The sequence below is a fragment of the Balaenoptera physalus genome, assembly GCF_965194825.1.
Source record: "Balaenoptera physalus genome assembly, chromosome: 4".
Taxonomy (NCBI): Eukaryota; Metazoa; Chordata; class Mammalia; order Artiodactyla; family Balaenopteridae; genus Balaenoptera; species Balaenoptera physalus.
The window spans coordinates 86,435,526-86,457,063 of NC_138891.1; the positions used below are offsets into that span (position 1 = coordinate 86,435,526).

At 38.4% G+C, this 21,538-nt stretch overlaps 1 protein-coding gene and 1 pseudogene across 10 annotated transcripts in view; one reads left to right on the plus strand and one right to left on the minus strand.

Annotated features, from left to right (window-relative positions):
• Window positions 1-21,538, plus strand: part of SPICE1 (spindle and centriole associated protein 1) — a 178,664-nt gene that overhangs the window by 123,755 nt on the left and 33,371 nt on the right. For 8 of the 9 annotated variants that reach the window (XM_082460167.1, XM_082460168.1, XM_082460165.1 and 5 more), the window contains 3 exons: window positions 897-999; window positions 1,820-1,926; window positions 4,981-5,096. In XM_082460167.1, coding sequence (XP_082316293.1) covers window positions 897-999; window positions 1,820-1,926; window positions 4,981-5,096 — 326 coding nt within the window. The remainder of the gene's footprint in view (window positions 1-896; window positions 1,000-1,819; window positions 1,927-4,980; window positions 5,097-21,538) is intronic. The other variant, XM_082460171.1, reaches the window with a different exon arrangement.
• LOC309659575 (3-oxo-5-alpha-steroid 4-dehydrogenase 2 pseudogene) lies at window positions 11,218-19,627 on the minus strand (annotated as a pseudogene). Its single transcript has 2 exons — window positions 19,423-19,627; window positions 11,218-15,367 (listed from the first exon to the last, which is right to left on the minus strand). The product of its transcript is annotated as a 3-oxo-5-alpha-steroid 4-dehydrogenase 2 pseudogene (transcript).

The window sequence follows — 21,538 nt, forward strand, 5'->3', positions numbered from 1 at the left end:
CTCTTGTTATTTTTCTTCATGTCCTAAAACAGTAACTGAGGTCACATTGTATGCTTGTTTCCATGGTCTAGAGAAGTTCTGGTAAGAGCATTTGTTACCAGATGTTTTGATTTGAGTCAGTGTTGGAAACTGGAAAATTTCCAGTTTTGAGACTCCTTTCAACCTAAGAATGCGATCTGGTGGTGGTGGGTGTTGACTTGCTTTTACTCTAGCCTGCGCATCCTTGCTTGTAGCTGGGAAAGTTCCTGAGTTGAAAGTGTATAATCAGAGGCACCGCTGTATTGGTATTTTTTGAGTTCTCATTTCTCCAGGATAAAAATCGAGCTTGTTTATAAATGCAGAAGCATCACTTTTTTGTTTAATGCCCCCAAAGTTGTATCTCACATCGTGTTTTTTAAGTTGTGGGTCATGACCCATTAGTGGATTATGAAATCACTTTAGTGGTTGAAGCACCAGAGTCACACATCTGAGTTTATGGCTCAAAGATTCATGTTTAATCAGTGTTTTTCAAACTGTGGATCACAACTTGTTAATGGATTGTAAAATCAAGTAAGTGGGTTGCGACCATCATTTGAAAAAATAGAATAGACACTAAAAAGAAAATATCAGAGTGGTTCTCAAAGAGTAAGTTTAAGCAGAGCTTTTATTTTGGTGTTTGTCTACATTTGTGTGTGGACTGGGTCATAATTTAATAATGTATTTCTTTGGATCAAAGCCAAGCATTTGAAATCCACTAATTATTATAGTAGCTCCATCTACTGGTACTTAATGATATTGCCACTCAAGGATTTGAGATTATTTTTAAGCTCCTGCCTTTGTATGGACTTTTCCTTTGTGATTTATTAAGTATATATATTTTTTCTGAATAATAATATTTATCACTAACATGTGTCTAGATTCTTTCTGATCAATACCAGATGCAAGATGTATTGGAAAAATCTGATCATTTGATGGCTACAGCAAAAGATCTGTTTGTTGATTTTCCTCGTAGGCGCACAGGTAAAGTAGTCACATCAAACAAAAGTTTCTTTATCTTATTCATCATAGCCCACACCTGGCTATTTGAAAGAATTTAAAATCTTTTCTCAGGCATCATATTATTTCTATCACATGTGTTCTAGGGTGGATAGCATATAAGAGTTGTTAGACATAGATTTATTATAATTTATTTGCTTTTCACTAAGAATATTAACTATTACAAATTACTCAGTTAAAGAAAGGTAAATTGTTATTATTTACTAAAATATTTTGTGAAGTGTATAAGATTTCATAATTTAAGGTATGATTTCATTTTCAGCTTATTAATATTAAATTACCATATAATTAAAGTATCTGCTTTGTATGTAATTTGAGTGAAGCTTAATTCGAAACCTAAACCAACTTCAGTGTCTCTCTAAAAGGAACTTTGCCTCTTGTGAGATGCACAACATTATTCACTTTAATGTGTATATAATCTGTTGTTTATCTTAATCCCTAAAAACAGATCATTAGTTTTTAGTTTAAGGTTTGAATCCTGGCTTGGCCCCTCACTAGTGTGACTCTGTGCCTGTTGCTTCACGTCTCTGAGTTTCAGTTTACCCATATGTAAAATAATGATACTAATAACCTCATAGGATTTTGTGAGGGTGAAATAATTTAATATATGTAAAAGCATTTAGAACAATGCCTGGCATATAGTAAGCACTATTTAAGTGCGAGTTGCTATTATTATTATTTAAGATTTTCATACGATAATTCAGACCTATGGCAGTGTATAGTATGTGTGAAGTCAATTTAATTAAATGAAACAAAATCATCATGACTTATTTTCCTTCTGCAGGGTTTCCAAATGTAACAATGGCTCCTGATTCCTCTCAAGGTCCCATTGTGGTAAATCAAGACCCTGTCACCCAGGCCATCCTTAGTGAATCTGTTATTGAGCCTCAGGTAACGTGCTTTACTCACAGCCATAATGCTCATGCTGAAATTCAGTTTAAGTTGATGTAGATAGGCATAAGTGGTAAACATTTCAAAAGCTTTACTATCTAAATACCAAGTTGTGGTTGCTAGAATTGTTCTTACTCAAGCATAGTGCAGTTTCTGTGAGTAATGCTTGTATTAAACAAGATAGGACTGGATAATAATAGCTAACATTTATTGAGTGCTTACCTAGGAGGTAGTTACTATTATTATGCCCATTTAGCAGATGGAAAAACTGAGGCTCAGAAAAATTAAGTAACTTGTCCAAGATCACATAGCTAGTTAGCATGAGAGATGGCATTCAAATCTAGGCTGTCTGGCTCCATAAGACTGTGTCACCCAGAGATGTAGAGAACAAATGTATGGACACCAAGGGGGGAAGTTGGGGGGTGGTGGTGGTGGTGGGATGAATTGGGAGATTGGGATTGACATGTATACACTAATACGTATAAAATAGATAACTAATAAGAACCTGCTGTATAAAAAATAAATAAAATTAAATTAAAAAAAAAAGGACTGTGTCACCATCTACAAATATGGAAACAGCAAGAGAGTCATTCCACGTCCCACTTTGGAGTCAGGTGAATCTATGTTCATATTCTGTTACTTACTAGCTGTTCGATGTTGAGTTGATTTCTCAAGGTATCTGAGTTGGCTCAGAGAGTTTTTTGTTAAATGGGAATAGAATATACCTGCTATGGTTGTTGTGAGGATCTGCTCAGATAGGTTACATAAAGTGTTGAGCATAATACCAGATGTTAGTTCTTCATTAAATCTTTGTCCCTTCTTTTTTTTTTTTTATAAATTTATTTATATTATTTATTTTTGGCTGCGTTGGGTCTTCATTGCTGCACGTGGGCTTTCTCTAGTTGCAGCGAGTGGGGGCTACTCTTCGTTGGGTGCTTCTCATTGCAGTGGCTTCTCTTGTTGCGGAGCACGGGCCCTAGAGCACGCGGGCTTCAGTAGTTGTGGCACCGGTGCTCTAGAACGCAGGCTCAGTAGGTGTGGTGCACGGGCTTAGTTGCTCTGCGGCACGTGGGATCTTCCTGGACCAGAGATCGAACCCCTGTCCCCTGCATTGGCAGGTGGATTCTTAACCACTGCGCCACCAGGGAAGCCCAAAAAGAATATTTTAGACTATATCTGAAAGTCAGTGAATTAGTCACTATGGAACAGACTTGAATATTTCTTTAAAAATACCTTTGTCCCTTCTAATGTATTAGTGTGTTTAAAAAGCAGCTACCCAAGGAACTTTGAATTTATTGACTAGTTACATGGGAAAAGTATAGTAGTAAAACATTTATTAGCTGCATCTTAATCTAATTGGAACTCTTAATTAATCAAAATGTTTAGAATTTTGAGATTGGAAACATTTTTTAAAAGCCCATGAAGAATTTAATACTAAAATAAATCAACTTTTTAAGAATGACTAGGTCTCAGTACCTGTTTAATGCAATTTCCTAAGTTATTTGTACCTTTTATGAAAAAAAGGAGAATCATCAATTAGATGGATGATCCTAGGGAATTACAAGGTCCAGAATCATATAAATATACTGTTTTCTACTTACAAAGGCAATTAAGTAGAATGTTACACATATTTTTAATAGCCAAAGTCCATTAGCCATATCCCTAGCCAAAAGCCATGTATGTTTTGGCACTTATTAAAAAGTTAGCTTTCAAATGATCATGGTCTCTATGATGAAGGTTGGGAAGTGGCAAGAGGCAAGGTTAGAGAGACAAGAAGGAGCTGGGTCACGAAGGGCTAAGGAGCCCGAAAGCAAGAGTAGAGCCACTAAAGGATTTTAAGAAGAGCGCAGTCATGGCGAAATTGACAGTAACGTGGAAGATGGATTGGGGAGGGAGGGACAAGACTGGTGAGAGGATCTGGTTAGAAGACTCAGGTTGGAATCTTAGCAAGAAGTGGTAAGGACTGACCCAAAGCAGTGGCAGTAGGGAAGGAGGTAGAGGGGAAGAGGGATAGATTGGAGAGATTAAGAAGGGATAGAATTGACAGGATTGGGTGATTGATTGGATGTGATGGATGAGGAAGAAGGATAATTTCCAGTTTGCTGGCTTGAGAACCTGAGTAGATAGTGATGCTGTTTATGGTCTTGGTAATATGACAGGAACAAGGTCTCTGGAAGAATAATAGTACAGGCTTAGGAAAATGATGAATTTTAGACATGTTGAGTATATGTGTATAGGATGTTCTCCTAGGGATATCTTTTAGGCAGTTGGATATAAATGTTGAGGGCTCAAGAGGGATCTGAGTGAAGCTAGAAATTTGGAAATTAACAGCATTTGGCTCGTAATTGCACCTTGGAATTAGATATAATCATACAGAAAATGAGTCAGATGAGAGGAGAAAAGGTCCAAAGGGAGAACCTTGTGTGACATCAGAAAAAGGGAAGGGTAAGAAAAGAACCAATAAAGGAGATTGGGAAGGAATGGCCAAAAGAAGAAAAACCAAGAAAATATGGTATCATGGAAGTGGAAAAGAAAAGTTTATCTTCCTCAAAAGAAGATTTTGAGGGAAAGAAATGAGTGGTCATTGATGTCTAATGAGTCAGAAGTAAGGGAAGGCAAAGACAGAAATATCCATTTGATTTGGGAACAGGTGTGTTGATGTTGACCATGTAGAGAACAGTTTAAATGGGGTGGCAGGGCAGAAGCAAAGTTGCAGGGCATAAATGGTGAATGAGAAGTGGCGGGCAGCTCTTTCAAGAAGTTTGTTGCACAGAAAGAGTAGATGGTAGCTCGAAGTGAGTATAGGGTCCGGATAAGATGGCAGAGACTTAGATTTAAATGTGGATGAGCTGAAGCCAGTAAGGAGAAGTTGAAGATGCAGGAGAGAGAAGGGGCAATTGATGGACTAGAAGGAGGTAAGAGGGTTTGGGTTCTAGGCCACATGTGGAGGGATTAGCCTTAGAAGGAGGGATCTCTCTTCTGTTACGACAAAAAGAAAGGATGAGTGTGTATATAACCAACCTGTGTTATTATTTTATTGTTGTGTTGATAAAGGCTCTTAATGAAGTAGATGATGACCAACGAGAAGGAACTGTTAACAGCCAGTCAGAAGAAAGTGAGAATGAGTTGGATAACTCTCTAAGCTCTCAGTCAAACACAAATGCGGACACGTAAGTATAGATGGCATAAGTATCTAAGATGCTTCCCTTTTTTCCAAAGCCATTTCTTCCCCCACCCCTACTTTATTGAGATATAATTGACATATAATGTTTGTAAGTTTAAGGCATACAACATGTTGATTTGATATATACTGCAAAATGGTTACCATCATAGCATTAAGTGATGGATGGTTAATACCTCTGTCACATCATATAATTACCATTTCTTTTTTGTGGTGAAAACATTTAAGATCTTCTCACTTAGCAACTTGCAAGTATAAAATAAAATATTATTAGCTATAATCACAAGAAGTTACTCATCTTATAACTGGAAATTTGTACCCTTTTACCATCTTCCCATTTGCTCCACCTCCAAGCCCCTGGTAACCACCACTCTTTATCTATGAGTTCAGCTTTTTTATTATATTTTTTTTATTTTTTATTTTTTTAATTTTTTAAAAATTGTTTTATTTATTATTTTTTTTGGCTGCATTGGGTCTTCATTGCTGCACAGGCTTTCTCTAGTTGCAGTGAGCAGGGGCTACTGTTTGTTGCGGTGCACAGGCTTCTCATTGCGGTGGCTTCTCTTGTTGCAGAGCACGGGTTCTAGGCTTGTGGGCTTCAGTAGTTGCAGCACGCGGGCTCAGTAGTTGCAGCGCGTGGGCTCAGTAGTTGTGGCTCACAGGCTCTAGAGTGCAGGCTCAGTAGTTGTGGTGCACGGGCTTAGTTGCTCTGCGGCGTGTGGGATCTTCCTGGACCAGGGCTCAAACCCATGCCCCCTGCATTGGCAGGCGGATGCTTAACTACTGCGCCACCAGGGAATTCCCCTCAGCTTTTTTAGATTCCACATATAAGTGACATCATACAGTGTTTGTCTTTCTTTGTCTGACTTGTATTTCTCAATGTAATACCTTCCAGGTTCATCCATGTTGTCACAAATGGCATGATTTCCTTCTTTCTCATGGCTGAATAATATCCCATTGTATATGTATACAATGGAATATGATATGTATCTATGTATCTCAATCACATTTTCTTCATCCATTCATGTGTTGACATATACTTAGGTTGTTTCCATATCTTGGTTATTGTGAATAGTGTTGCAGTTAACATGGGAGTGCAGATATCTCTCTGAGATCCTGTTTTCATTTCCTTTTGATATATACCCTGAAGTGAGAATCCTGGATCATATGGTAGTTATATTTTTAATTTTTTGAGGAACTTCCACATTGTTTTCCATAATGACTGTACCAATTAACAATGCCACCAACAGTGCACAAGGGTTCCCTTTTCTCCACATCCTCATTAACACTTGTTATCTCTTGACTTTTTGATGATAGCCATTCTTACAGGTGTGAGGAAATATCTTATTGTGGGTTTGTTTTTTTAATCATTTTTGTGTGTTTGTTTTATGTTTGCTTTTTTTTAGTTTGCTTTCTGTTTTTGTTTTTGTTACTTTTGTTTTTATTTGTTTTTTGGGGGTTCTTTGGTTCTCTTGTTTTTTGTTTTCTTTGTTTTTTTTTTACTTTTGTTTTATTTTTTGTTTGGTTTTGCTTTTGTTGTGGTTTTGATTTTCATTTCCCTTATGATTAGTGATGTCAAGCACCTTTTCATGTATGTACTTGTTGGCTATTTGTATGTCATCTTTGGAAAAATGTCTGTTCACTTCCTCTGCCCATTTTTTTTATTGGATTGTTTGGGGTTTTTGCTATTAAGTTGTATGAGTTCTTTATGTATTTCGGATATTAACCCCTAATTAAATATATGATTTGCAAATATTTTCTCCCATTCCATAGATTGCCTCTTCATTCTGTTGATTGTTTCTTTTGCTGTGCAGAAGCTTTTTGGTTTCATGTAGTTCCAGTTATTTTGTTTTGCTTGTGCTTTTGGTGTCAGATCCAAAAAATTGTTGCCAAGATCAATGTCAATGAGCTTCCTCTATGTTTTCTTGTAGGATTTTTACCATTTCAGGTCTGATGTTTAAGTCTTTAATCCATTTTGAGTTAATTTTTGTGAGTGGTGTAAGGTAGGGGTCCAATTTCATTCTTTTGCACATCTTTATCCAGTTTTTGCAATGCTATATATGTGTGTGTATATATATATACACATACATATACACACACACAAGTATTTAAGTTGTTTCCAATATTTTTCAATTAAAAAATGCTGCAGAAGGGCTTCCCTGGTGGTGCAGTGGTTGAGAGTCTGCCTGCCAATGCAGGGGACACGGGTTCGAGCCCTGGTCTGGGAAGATCCCATATGCCACGGAGCAACTAGGCCCGTGAGCCACAATTACTGAGCCTGTGCATCTGGAGCTTGTGCTCCGCAACAAGAGGCCGCGATAGTGAGAGGCCCGCGCACCGCGATGAAGAGTGACCCCCACTTGCCATAACTAGAGAAAGCCCTCGCACAGAAACGAAGACCCAACACAGCCATAAATAAATAAATGGATCATCACGTTTAAAAAAAAAAAATGCTGCAGTGAATAACTTATGCATATGTATTTTTGTATGGTTGAAGGTGTGTATTTAGAGTTAATTACTAGAAGTGAGATTTTGGGATTAAAAGGTAAATGCTGTGTAATTTTGTTGTAAAATTACTGAATTCTGCTTTATGAGGGTTGTAGTATTTTGCACTCCTACTGGCAACTTACAAGAGTGTCTGCACCAGAGTGTGTTGTCAGACTTCTCTGCTGATTTTATACGTGAGAAATGTTATCTCAGTGTAGTTTTACTTTGCCTTTCTAAGTGAAATTGATAATTTTATCATATATTTAAGGGACATTACAGTGAATTGTCTATTCATGACTTTTGCCCATTTTGCTTTTAGGGTTTTGGTCCCTCTTTATTAATTTGTAAGCATTCTTTACATATTAAGGATATTAGTCTTTTACCTGTGTAATATGTTATATTTTCTCCCAATTCGTTGTCTTTTGAATTTCTTTAACAAGTAAAAGATTTAAGAATATATATGTAGTGCTCGCTTTGGCAGCACATAAGCTAAAATTGGAACAATACCGAGAAGATTAGCATGGACCCTGTGCAAAGGTGACACACAGATTTGTGACGCATTCCATGTTTTAAAAAAAAGGAATATATATATAGTTTGAATTTATCATTCATTGTTTTTACATGTGGATCTTGAATCACACTCTGAGATTCTTTCCTAAAACTGGTTTTAGAGGAATTCACTCATGTTTTCTTCTGATACTTCTGTGGTTTTATTTTTTATTTAGTTCTCTGATCCATTGAGAGTTTATTTTGGTATGTGGTATGAGGTATGGCTCTGATTCTTATCTTTTCCTAAATTGGTATCCAATTGCCCCAGCACCATTTATTACTGCCCCACTGATCTGATATTCTGCCTGTGTACATTAATTACCATGTGTACCTGGATCTACTTCCGAATTTTCTAGTCCACTGGCCTTGTTTCTGTAGTCATGCTCCAATACCACACTGTTTTAATTAGAGTTTATATTGTTTTAATAGACTTCCCTCATAGCCTTTTCCAGTTCAGAGTTTTCATAACGATTGTTACATGTTTATTTTTCTGTATGAATTTAGTGTCAACTTATTTAGCATCATAAAAAAGTTTATTGATATTTTTGTTATATTAATAAATGAACTAGAGAGACCTGACATTTTTATTATGCTGGGTTTTACTATCCAAGAACAAAGGATGTTTTTCCATTTATTAATGTCTACCTTTTTGTTTTTGAGGAGTATTTTAATGTTTTTCTCATATAGGTTTCCTCATTTCTTGTTAAATTATTCCTGAGTGTTTTTGTTGTTATTGTTACTATTTTATTTTATTATTTATTTATTTATTTTTTGAGAGAAGGAAGGATTTATTATTACTGGCAGCAAGTAAGATGAACTCGGGGGATCTTTCCCAAAGTAGTGTCTCCCCAAACAGCAAAATTGGGGAAGTTTTAAGCTAAGAGTACATGCATATTCATGAAGAGGCTTGAGCAGAGGAGAATTCAGCATAGAATTGGGACAAATGTTGACAGAGTCCAAGCTTTAGTTGACTGAAGTCAGGAGGGTCAACATCATCATTCCATCTTCCACCTAGGTGGGGGCCTTAGTTCCTGCAGAGCTCAAAAACTGTATCAGATTGTTATGTATATCCCTTGAGGAGCAATTAGGACTCGTTTTATTGCTGAACTTTTGTTTCTTGACTGCGTTTTCTTTGTTACTGAATTCCCTTACTTCTCTTAAGATCATTAACTACTGAGACTGGTTCAAGGGCAAGCATTGTGGTCAGGCTTAGATCACAAAATGGCTTAGGCCAAAAATGGCTTCTCTCTTTTTCAAAAATTTATTTATTTTATTGAAGTATAGTTGATTTACAGTGTTGTGTTCGTTTTCTGCTTTACAGCCAAGTGATTTAGTTATACATATATGTGTTCTTTTTCACATTCTTTTCCATTATGGTTTATTACAGGATATTTTATATATATATATATATATATATATATATATATATATATATATATATATATAAAATACAGTAGGACCTTGGTGTTTATCCATTCTGTATATAATAGTTTGCATCTGCTAATCCCAAACTCCCAACCCATCACTCTCTCACCTCCACTCCTGTTTGGCAACTACAAGTCTGTTCTCTGTGTCTGTGAGTCTGTTTCTGTTTCATGGAAGTTCATTTATGTCATATTTTAGATTCCACATATCATATGATATTTGTCTTTTTCAGTTTGACTTGTTTTACTTAGTATGATAATCTCTAGGTCCATCATGTTGCTCCAAATGGCATTATTTCATTCTTTTTGATGGCTGAGTAGTATTCTAGTGTGTGTGTGATGCCACATCTTCTTTATCCATTCATCTGTCGATGGACATTTAGGTTGCTTCCATATCTTGGCTATTGTAAATAGTGCTGCTGTGAACATAGAGGTGCATGTATCTTTTCAAATTATAGTTTTGTCCAGATATTTGCCCAAGAGTGGGATTGCTAGATCATATGATAATTCTATTTTTAGGTTTTAAGGAATCTCCATACTGTTTTCCATAGTGGCTGCACCAATTTCCATTCCTACCAAAAATGTAAGAGGGTTCCCTTTTGTCCACACCCTCTCCAGCATATATTATTTGTAGAATTTTGATGATGGCCATTCTGACTGGTGTGAGGTGGTACCTCACTGTAGTTTTGATTTGCATTTCTCTAATAATTAATGATGATGAGCTTCTTCTCATGTGCCTACTGGCCATCTGTATCTCTTTTTTGGAGGAATGTCTACTTAGGTCTTCTGCCCATTTTTTTGATTGGGTTGTTGGGGTTTTTTTGGTTATTGAGTTGTATGAGCTGTTTGTATATTTTGGAAATTAAGCCCTTGTCGGTCACATTGTTTCCAAATATTTTCTCCCAATCTGTAGGTTGGCTTTTCATTTTGTTTATGGTTTCCTGTGCTGTGCAAAAGCTTATAAGCTTATTTGTTTATTTTTGCTTTATTTCTATTGCCTTGGGAGACTGACTTAAGAAAACACTGGTATGATTTATGTCAGAGAATGTTTTGCCTATGTTCTCTTCTAGGAGTTTTATGGTATCATGTCCTATATTTAAGTCTTTAAGCCATTTTGAGTTTATTTTTGTCTATGGTGTGAGGGTGTGTTCTAACTTCATTGATTTACACGTGGCTGTCCAACTTTCCCAACACCACTTGCTAAACAGACTGTCTTTTCTCCCTTGTATATTCTTGCCTCCTTTGTTGAAAATTAATTGACCGTAGGTGTGTGGGTTTATTTCTGGGCTCTCTATTTCATTCCATTGATCCAAATGTCTGTTTTTGTGCCAATTCCATGCTGTTTTGATTACTGTAGCTTTGTAGTATTGTCTGAAGTCTGGGAGAGTTATGCCTCCTGCTTTGTTCTTTTTCCTCAGGATTGCTTTGGCAATTCTGGGTCTTTTATGGTTCCATATAAATTTTAGGGTTATTTGTTCTAGTTCTGTGAAAAATGTCATGGGTAATTTGATAGGGATCATGTTAAATCTGCATATTGCTTTGGGTAGTATCGCCATTTTAACAATATTAATTCTTCCAATTCAGGAGCATGGAACATCTTTCCATTTCTTTGAATCATCTTCAGTTTCCTTTATTAATGTTTACTGTTACTATTTTAAATGGGGCTTTCTCTTCCATCGCACCCTCTAACTAGTTGTTTGTGTTATGAAGGCTATTGATATCAGTGTTTGTTTTTTTTAGTTTGGGGATCTTTTTTTTTAAAATATTTATTTATTTATTTTTGGCTGTGTTGGGTCTTCGTTGCTGTGCGTGGGCTTTCTCTAGTTGCGGTGAGCGGGGGCTACTCCTCATTGCGGTGCGTGGGCTTCTCATTGCAGCGGCTTCTCTTTTTGTGGAGCACAGGCTTTAGGCGTGCAGGCTTCAGTAGTTGTGGCACGCAGGCTTAGTAGTTGTGGCTCGCGGGCTCTAGAGTGCAGGCTCAGTAGTTGTGGCACACAGACTTAGTTGCTTCGCGGCATGAGGGATCTTCCTGGACCAGGGCTCGAACCCATGTCCCCTGCATTGGCACCTGGATTCTTAACCACTGCACCACCAGGGAAGTCCCTGGGGATCTTTTAATTAAAAAAAATTTACTTATTCATGATTCGACAGGCATTTAAACAGCAAAACATGTATTTATATGATTACAATTTGTATTTTTCAGTGATCTACATCATCTTCAGGTCTTTTGAGTGTCCTGTATGTTTTATCTAGTGAATTTCTGCAATTAGCACTACATCTGATAAAACTGGTGCTCATTTCTCAAAGGGGTTTGCTAAATATTACCAATGCTGGCCACAGACCTAGACCTGCATTGACAAATACCGTCATACAGTTTGAGTGTTTAGCCCCTTCTTTAGAGAGCAAAAAGTCTCAGCACTCACATGAGGGTGACCCCTGCACAGAGGTTGCAAATTCTGATGTCTACCAGCTGATCAGTCCCAGTTCTTCGCAGGCTCCACGGGCCCAGATCCTCTAACTTTTAAAAGGAAACTAGAGAATGTAGAAACGTCCTAATTTTTAAATTTTGGAAACTTTGAATGTAAAAAAAAAAAGAAAACCAAACTATGTGTGGAACACTGTTGGAGCCAAACAAAGCAGGTTTTCTGCCTAGAGGTGTTCCTCCGGTTGCAATTTTCAGCCTCTGCCCCAGGGACTTTTGAGGACTGAAGTTCAAGGCACCCCTAGGGGATGCCTTCTTGATCAGATCCTGAGGACTGTGATGCAGAATCTCCAGAAGGGAAGAGTTGCTGGGTGCTTCTGAGATGCTTCACTGTCATTGTACATGTCTCGTCGAGGCAAACAGCATATGCTCTTACTCGGTAATTTCCCTTATTTGACACTCTCATACTTGGATATTTCCACTGGTTTCTAAGAATATGAGAATTTGCAGTCTATTGTAAAACACTTTTTTGCTCTCTTTGTAGTCAACCAGAGTCATCTCTTCTTTGTGATCTTTTTTTTTTTTTTAACATCTTTATTGGAGTATAATTGCTTTACAATGGTGTGTTAGTTTCTGCTGTATAACAAAGTGAATCAGCTATACATATACATATATCCCCATATCTCCTCCCTCTTGCATCTCCCCCCCACACTCCCTATCCCAACCCTCTAGGTGGTCAAAAAGCACAGAGCTGATCTCCCTGTGCTATGCAGCTGCTTCTCACTAGCGATCTGTTTTACATTTGGTGGTATATGTAAGTCCATGCCACTCTCTCACTTTGTCCCAGCTTATCCTTCCCCGTCCCCATGTCCTCAAGTCCATTCTGTACGTCTGCATCTTTATTCCTGTCCTGCCCCTAGGTTCTTCAGAACCATTTTTTTTTTTTTAGATTCCATATATATGTGTTAGCATACGGTATTTGTTTTTCTCTTTCTGACTTACTTCACTCTGTATGACAGACCCTAGGTCCATCCACCTCACTACAAATAACTCAATTTCGTTTCTTTTTATGGCTGAGTAATAGTCCATCGTATATATGTGCCACACCTTCTTTATCCATTCATCTGTCGATGGACACTTAGGTTGGGAAGCATGGAGTCTTAACCACTGGACAGCGAGGGAAGCCCCTCGCAAGTGATTTTTGGATCATGGGGGAATTTTCATTTTCTGTGCAAACCCTGTAAAACTTAGTGGTCTCTACTAGAATTGTTACAGCTAAAGTCCACCAAAACAATCAACAGGCTTCTTTGTATTTATTTTTAGCTGCATTGGGTCTTCATTGCTGTGCGCAGGCTTTCTCTAGTTGCAGCGAGCAGGGGCTACTCTTCGTTGCGGTGCGTGGGCTTCTCATTGTGGTGGCTTCTCTCGTTGCAGAGCACAGGCTCTAGGCATGCAGGCTTCAGTAGTTGTGGCGCACGGGCTTCAGTAGTTGTGGCGCACGGGCTTCAGTAGTTGTGGCGCACGGGCTTCAGTAGTTGTTGCACATGGGCTCAGTAGTTGTGGCGCATGGACTTAGTTGCTCTGCAGCATGTGGGATCTTCCTGGACCAGGGCTTGAACCTGTGTCCCCCGCATTGGCAGGCAGATTCTTAACCACTGCGCCAACAGGGAAGTCCCTTCTTTGTACTTTTTAAGGCACCCAACTGAACAAAACATTAATGGCAGAGGTCTTCACCTTATTTTCAGTCTAATTTTGTTCACGACTTCATCGATGTTTGCCAGAGATTGCTCTGTTGGGAACAGGGTGTTGATATACTCCACAGCATTGAAATCTGCTCGATCTAGAGGATCCTGGCTTGGAAATACCTTTGCCCAGTGGCCTGGCATCCTCAGGATCTGCCAAATGTGCTGTGAATGAGTAATCCAACCACTCCAAGGAAAACACATCTAAAAATCTGCTCGATGGCGAGCTGCACGTCGGGCGTGAGCTGGAGCACGGCTTCCAGCTCCTCCACGAACTCCAGTTCCTCCTCCTCCATCATCCTGCCGCCCAGCTCTCTCCCGGCGCCCACCCCGACCCCGAGCCGCACGTCCTGCAGCCACCCACGCCCCAGAATAGCAACCCTCCATTCTTTGTGATCTTTAAAACCTGACCTTCAATAAAATCCACACCAGTTTTCTGGATTAGCCTACAATATCTCTAGCAGGGATTGTGGAATGTTCTGAAAGACAGTGCACAAATTTGAAATGGGGTCAATGCGTTGTTGCATTTTCAGCAATACGAAGAGAGGGCTCCTCTATTAAAAGTCTACTTAATCATTTCACATCTTTCACTATTAACTAAGGAAAAGGAAAATGTGAGTGGGTTTTCATTTGGGAAGAGATTTGCTCTGGGTCTGTGCAGCTTCAGAATTTAAATGTCTGCTGATTTGTTTAAGTGTCAAATGTGTACCTTTAATAAATTCTATAAGCACTGCCCTCAACTCAAAACTTTCTCGACAACAGAGCTGTCTTACTCTGATACAGAGCAGGTATAAAGCCACCTGTACTTGGGTCATCCAAAGAAAAAAAATACTTAGGGAACTTTTGCACTTTCTAGGAGGAATAGCTAAGAAGCAGATGTCTCTGTGTAAAAAAGGGCCTTGTTGAAGCTTCAGTAGGAGATCAGAACAGAGACCCTCAGGGAGGATGGGAGGAAACACTAAGGGGCCCTTTCAGAATCCTCAGGTTAGCTGCCAGAACACCAGAGGCCTACTATTACATATACACAGTGGGACTTTAAAAGTTACAGGTTCAGCAGCTTTATGGTTTTCAACAGGATTGTGGGAGCTTTGTTCCCTTTTATTTCGTTTCTTTAAAAGATGAATGGAATGAGGGCTTTCCGAGACAAGGGGTGGTCCTCAAACATCTTGAGGTAGAACCTATGGTGGTGAAAAGCTCGTAGCCCACAGAAAGAAAGTGAGAAAAATGCACACACAAGTGCTGGGAGGGACCAAGCGGCCAGGGCATAGCCGATCCATTCAGCAATCTCACCAAGGAAATTGGCTCCAGAAATGTACATGAACAAGCCACCTTCTGGAATCCTATAGATGATTTCTCCAGGCTTCCTGAGCTGGGGTATTACAGTCACTATGAATGTTGATTCCCATTAACAAAATAAATAAGACACCCAGGCTAAACTGTATGTCTCTGTACCACTCAGCAGGGTATTCAGCACAGTAAACCAGATAGTAGCCTTGGAGGAGTCCGTTTCCCATGCAGAAGGCAAAGCCTCTGAAAAGGAATACAACTGGAAAAGGCCTCCCTCTAGTGAGCATTGAGTAAACAAATGTCCTGCTGGTCTTGGAGGATCTCCTGGGGAGGTAGGGGGCGGCTGTGGCTCACTGCGGGGACTGGTGGCCGAGGTACTAGGGAGTACTCATTGGCGTGAGCTGTCCTGGAGGCTGCCATTTTGATGCCAAGCTGATTTCAGTATGTTATCTTGATATTCTGCTACCTTATTATTATTTTTTAAAATATATTTATTTAATTTATTTATTTATGGCTGCACTGGGTCTTCGTTGTGGTGCGTGGGCTTTGTGCGTGGGCTTCTCTTGTTGCAGAGCACGGGCTCTAGGCACGTGGGCTTCAGTAGTTGTGGCACATGGGCTCAGTAGTTGTGACTCGCGGGCTCTAGAGCGCAGGCTCAGTGGTTGTGGCGCACGGGCTTAGCTGCTCTGCGGTACGTGGGATCTTCCCAGACCAGGGCTTGAACCAGTGTCTCCTGCATTGGCAGGCAGATTCTTAACCACTGCGCCACTTGGGAAGCCCATCTTCCTCATCAATTTTTGCTTTTATTTTTATTTTCTTCGTTGTGCTTTCTTTTGTTTTGTTTTTTTTAAAGCTTTTTGAGTTTAGAATTTAATACATTTATTTTCATTCTTTTAATTGATAAACGTATTTAAGGTTTTGAATTTTTCCATGATCACTGCCTTAAATGTGTACTACACATCTGAATATGTAGTGTTTTGTTATTTTAGAAATTAGATAATTTCAGTTTATATTGGCCCTTTTACCTAAGAGTTATTTAATAGTTTTTTGTTGTTGTTTTCTTTCATTTTTAAGTTTCCAGATAGAGGAGCCTCTTGGTTTTCTTGTGCAGTTATTTTTAGTTGTATTGCATCCAGAGTGTGGTTTGTAATATTTCTACTTGTGGAACTTAATGATGTTTTCTTTGTGACCAAATATATGATCAAATTTTTGTGAATGTCCCATGTCTGTGCTTGAAAAGAAGGTATATTCTTTATTAACAAGGTATAAAGTTCTATATGTATATCCATAAGGTCCACCTCACTGATTATGTTGTTTACTTCTTCTGTATCCTTATTTATTTTTGCAATTATCTTATACTGAGAGTAGTGTTTTAAAGTCTCTTGCTATTACTATTTGTTTCTTTGCATTTGATGTTGTATATGTAATTCTGTTTGCAGTTAAAATACCTCCATCTTTATAAAGATGGTTATTGTGTTTTTTGATACATGGATATCCATGTGTATTATATCTTCATTGTGAATTACGGCTTTTAGCATTATAAAAGTGTCACATTTAGTGCCTCTTGGCTTCAATTGTACTTTGGTAACAGGAATAAAACCTCTGCTTTTTTCTTGTTTCTAATTGCTTGGATCATCTTTGCTCATTCTTTTATTTTTAGCCTTTCTGAATTATTGTGTACTAGGTGTGTCTCTTGTATTGAACATAGAATTGGGGATTTCCCTGGTGGTCCAGTGGTTAATACTCTGTGCTTCCACGGCAGGGGACGTGGGTTCTATCCCTGGTCGGGGAGCTAAGATCCTGCATGCTGCATGGCATGGCCAAAAAAGAAAAACACATAGAATTGGATCTTGCCTTCTCAGCCAATTTGAAAATCAATTATTTTTTTTAAACTGGTGAAGTAAGCTTGTAACATGTATTGATATGGTTGATATGTTTGGTGTCAACTTTGTCATATTATTTTATGGTACTGTGTGTATTATACTTTACAGTTTTCCTTCTCTATGTGAGATGTTTTCTCTGTTCTTTAAAAAAATTTCTTTGGTATTTAGGAAGTTTGTAATTTTTGTTCTAGTTGCTTATTTCTTTATATCAACCTTTTATAGAGCCTTTAGTTCCCTGTTTTCTTACTCAACCTTTCACTGTCAGGTTGGTTTTCAGTGGTCTTTTTGACTTCTACCTATTGCCTATGCTGCAAGTGAGTTAGCTGCATTCCCATTTTTTCCCTTCTTTTCTTTCCATCTTCATCCCCATTTTTTTAACTGCATTTTTTTTCCTTTAACAGACATAAAACATTTACATATTTTTTTCCTCTTGTATCTGCATTTTTGTTTTAGTCTTAGAGCTATAATTAAATATATTAAATGCTCATCATCAGTCCTTTTCTGATGTTTCCCTAGTTAACTCTTGGTTGATTCTCTCAGTTAGACAAAGCTCATGTTGTAGGGCTTGTGAATACAGTATTCCCTGAGTTTTTGAAAGTTTAGAAGTTTTTGTATGGCTTTGATATTTGAAGGACATTTTGGCTGGATATAAAATCTTTGGTTTCTATTTTGTTTTCTTAACTTTCTTGAAAATGCTACTCCATTCTTTGTTTGCTTTGAATGTTGCTTTTGGGAAGTCTGATGCTAGGATAATTTTATTGCCCTTATAAATAATTTGGCATTTTTATCTAGTGACTTGATTTCCTTTGTCTTTAAAATTTAAATATCGCTAAGCTATTTCTTGGAGTTTACCTTTCCAGGTCAATTTTTCCTTTCCCAACACAGTTGGACCTTTCCTATATTATATATATATACGCCTTTTCCTATATATATATTATATATATATTCAGTTCTCTCTCTCTTTTTTTTTGGTCTGCAAAGTTTTCTTGGATTATAGTTTTAAATATTAGTTCTAAATCACTGTTTTCTTTTTCTTTTTCAGAGATTCCTTTTATATACACAAAAGATTTTTCCTGTTTTCCACTTCAAGCACTTTCTCTTTAACCCTTTGTATTCTTCTTAATCTTATTTTTATTCTTTTTGTTGTTTTTCTGTAATTCTTTAATGTTGCTTATTAAATGTTTATTTAACAATTCTCCAATGGACACATTGTTATTTAATCTTTATTTCTGACATAGTTTTTCTTTTTCTTTGATTTCTTTCCTCAGTTTAATCAGTTCTTATTTTATTCCTTCCTGTTCTTTGTCCATTTCTGGTCTTAGTTTTAGAATTTCTGATTCAAGAAATGCTTTTTAAAGTATATTTAATTCTGTTTAAAGTATTGTGTTATAGTTTTCTTCTTTTTTTTTGCATGTTGGGGGCAGGAATTCTCATTAGCTGAAATATTTCAATTTCAGTTTTCTGTTTTGATATACTGCCTTTGTTATACTGTACATTTTGTGGAGAGGGTTGGGAGTTTTGGGTGATTCTTCTCTCACTTATGGTGAGGCACAGCTTATTTAAAGCCTTTTTTCTTTTAAAAAAAAGTGTTGGTGGGTTAAAGTTGGCTTGTCCTCCAATATCGTGGTTCTCTTTTGTCTTGAAGGACTTTTGCATCTTTTCTCCTTTAGTACTCAGCCTCTAAAGGGTACCTCTCCCTTCCTATTCACTCTCTTCTCCTTAAGAAGTGATGCCTTCCCAAGACTACCACCTTGGGTTCTACAAACTTCTTGGTGGTGTTATGATTGCCCAGGTTTTTGTTTTTTTTTTTTTTTTTTAAGTATTTGCGTACTTAGAGTGGACTTTTTCTTTCTAGAGGTGATTTTTGTCACCATTAGGCTCTCAGCTTTCCTTTTCTCTGTGCAGTCATTTTGAACTGCCCCCATTCTTTGCAAAGGCTTCCTACAGGAGCTCAAGAAATATCTTTGCTGGAATTTGATGCTTATTTTTCTACTTACAGGTAGTTTGAAGTTAGTAGTATTCTCTGTCTTCCAATAATATAGAAGGTATGGGTTATATGCTGTTTTATTTGCTTTTCTTGTTTCACTGTATAGTTCTTTGGAGGATGTGTAGAGTAATTCAAATTTAGCTGGTCAGCATTTTGTTAGGAATACCTGGAAATATGTATCGTCTTTTTTTTTTTTTTTTTTTTTAGGCATTTCAGAACTGGCTTTAAATACTGATCAGGGCGCCATGCAAAGGGATTGGGGTGAGAGCTTGTTACATATGAGTGGGGGCTGGGGTGCCTGAGAGAGAAGGGACCCATCCATCAGGGCAGCTGGGGTGCCCCACCCCCAACCTGGGATAAGGGGACAGAGTAGAGGCCCTCTCTGGAGGGTCCCAGGGCCAACTGGGAGCCAGCCCTCCCTTCGAGGTAGATCATCGCGGGGGGAACCGAGGAGGAGCTCCCACGGTGGCGATGACAGGCGGTCACTTCCTCAGTGGTACTGCTGATAGCTGGGGTAGCCTGGGGCCGGGGTACCCTCCTTAGGGGGCAGCTGGCTGGGGTCCTCCAGGAATGGGGGTGCATTGCGGAACTGCTGGGCGGTGTAGCGAGTGAGGAGGATGCCAACACCCTCGATGAGGGCCAACAGAATGCCTCCCATCATTGCTGAGCCCACCATGGCCAATGGGCCACCTCCAATCTGAGGGGCTCGGATCCTCACAGCGTTGACACTGCCTCTCATTCGGTGCCGAATTCCCAAGGCTCCCGAGCATACTCCTCCATGGCGCCGGCGTCCGGCCGCGCAGTCTGGCTAAACCTGTATCGTCTTTTAAGTACTTTTTCTTTCAGAGCCTAATATAACTAATCTTGTACAGAATTACTTTTATCCTTTACACTTGAATCAAATAATTTTTTTCATTTGGTAGGTTAAGTTTAGTTTTATCTCATTAGTTGTTTGAAAAGGCAATTTCCAACTTATGAATACCTTATGTCTCAAAATGTTTCTTATTGACTGCTGGGCATGAGGTATTAGAAGATGCATTAGACTTGGAATCTGGGAACTGAGCCTGTGATTACTTACTAATTAGATAATCTGTGGGTCTTTATTTCCTCACTTGTAAAATATGAGGGGGGTAGAACATATGATTTTTAAGGTGCCTTCTGGTTTGAAAATTTCTGTGAATTCTGTGAGTTCTTGTGAGCACCGAATTGATTTCTCATAGCAATAATATACATGGTAAATATGTTCCTGACCCAATCCTCAAAAGCCTCTACTGAGTCATTGCTGTTTTTTTGGGGTCAGTACATTCCAAGTGAGGAAACAGTGATTGCAAGCATTTCTCTCACTTTAACCGTTATCAATACCTACTTCCTCTGTAGGTCTTTGTGTATAGGCTGGGGAGAGGGAAAGGTGATGTTAGAGCATCCAGAGGAAAAAAGGGAGAAAGAATTGAGAGGAATAAACCCCTAGTGGCAAAAACTGAATGACAAGGAAAATTGCTCTTTCCAGTAGGCTTGGGTAGCTTCCTTTGGATGTGGTTTGTATGTTAGGAATATACATTAGAGATGCTGATATTCCTAAGTTGTCTATGAAATAAAGTCATTAAAATACTGTTGTGATTGATGCTGCCATAAAATAGAATTGGTGCTCATAAGTGGTCATCAATGGAAATGGAAGGAGCTTGGATGTGAATCAATGCCCAAAGTAAATAAAATAAGTAAAACTGAGTTCTAGATCTAAAGGAGAATATTGTCTTCAGATGGAAGTAAATACTTTAAAGTAATTTCTTTTTCTTCCCATCATATTTCAAAAATATTGGGTTGGCCAAAATGTTCACTCGGGTTTTTCCATAACATCTTAATCCAAACAAACTTTTTGGCCAACCCAATAATACCTATAAAGTATTTTAAGTTTCTAAACTGAAAGTTGCCAAATTCAAGGTAGTATGTTAGTTTCCTGGAGTTGCTATAACAAATTATTACAAACTTGGTGGCTTAAAACAATAGAAATTTATTTTCTCACACTTCTGGAGGCCAGAAATCTGAAATCAGTTTCACTAGACCAAAATCAAGGTGTTGATAGGGCCACACTCTCTCCAGAGGCTCTAGAAGAAAATCTGTTCCTTTCCTCTTCCAGCTTTTGATGGCTTTTGGTCTTCCTTGGCTTGTGGCTACATCACTTCAGTCTCTGCCTCTGTCTTCACATCACCTCCTCTGTGTGTGTGTGTGTGAGAGAGAGAGAAAATCTACCTCTGTCTCTCTTTTATAAGAATATACATGACTGCATTTAGGGCCCACAGAGGATAACCTCACCATCTCAAGATCTTTCACTTAATCACATCTGCAAAGACCCATTTTTGGCCACTTTCAGGTTCCAGGGATGAGAGCATGGACATATCTTCAGGGACCATAATTTAGCTACACAGTCCACCCACTGGCCCACATGCAAAATTTACATTCAGCCCATTCCAATATCCCCCAATGTCTCAGCATCAATTCAAGTTCAAAATCTCATCTAAACATAAACTCAAACCGAATCTCATCATCTAAGTCAGGAATGGGTATAACTCTGGATATGATACACCCTGGGCCAATACTCTTCTCCATCTGTGGTCCTGTGAAACTAGAAAACAAGTTATCTGCTTTTAAAATA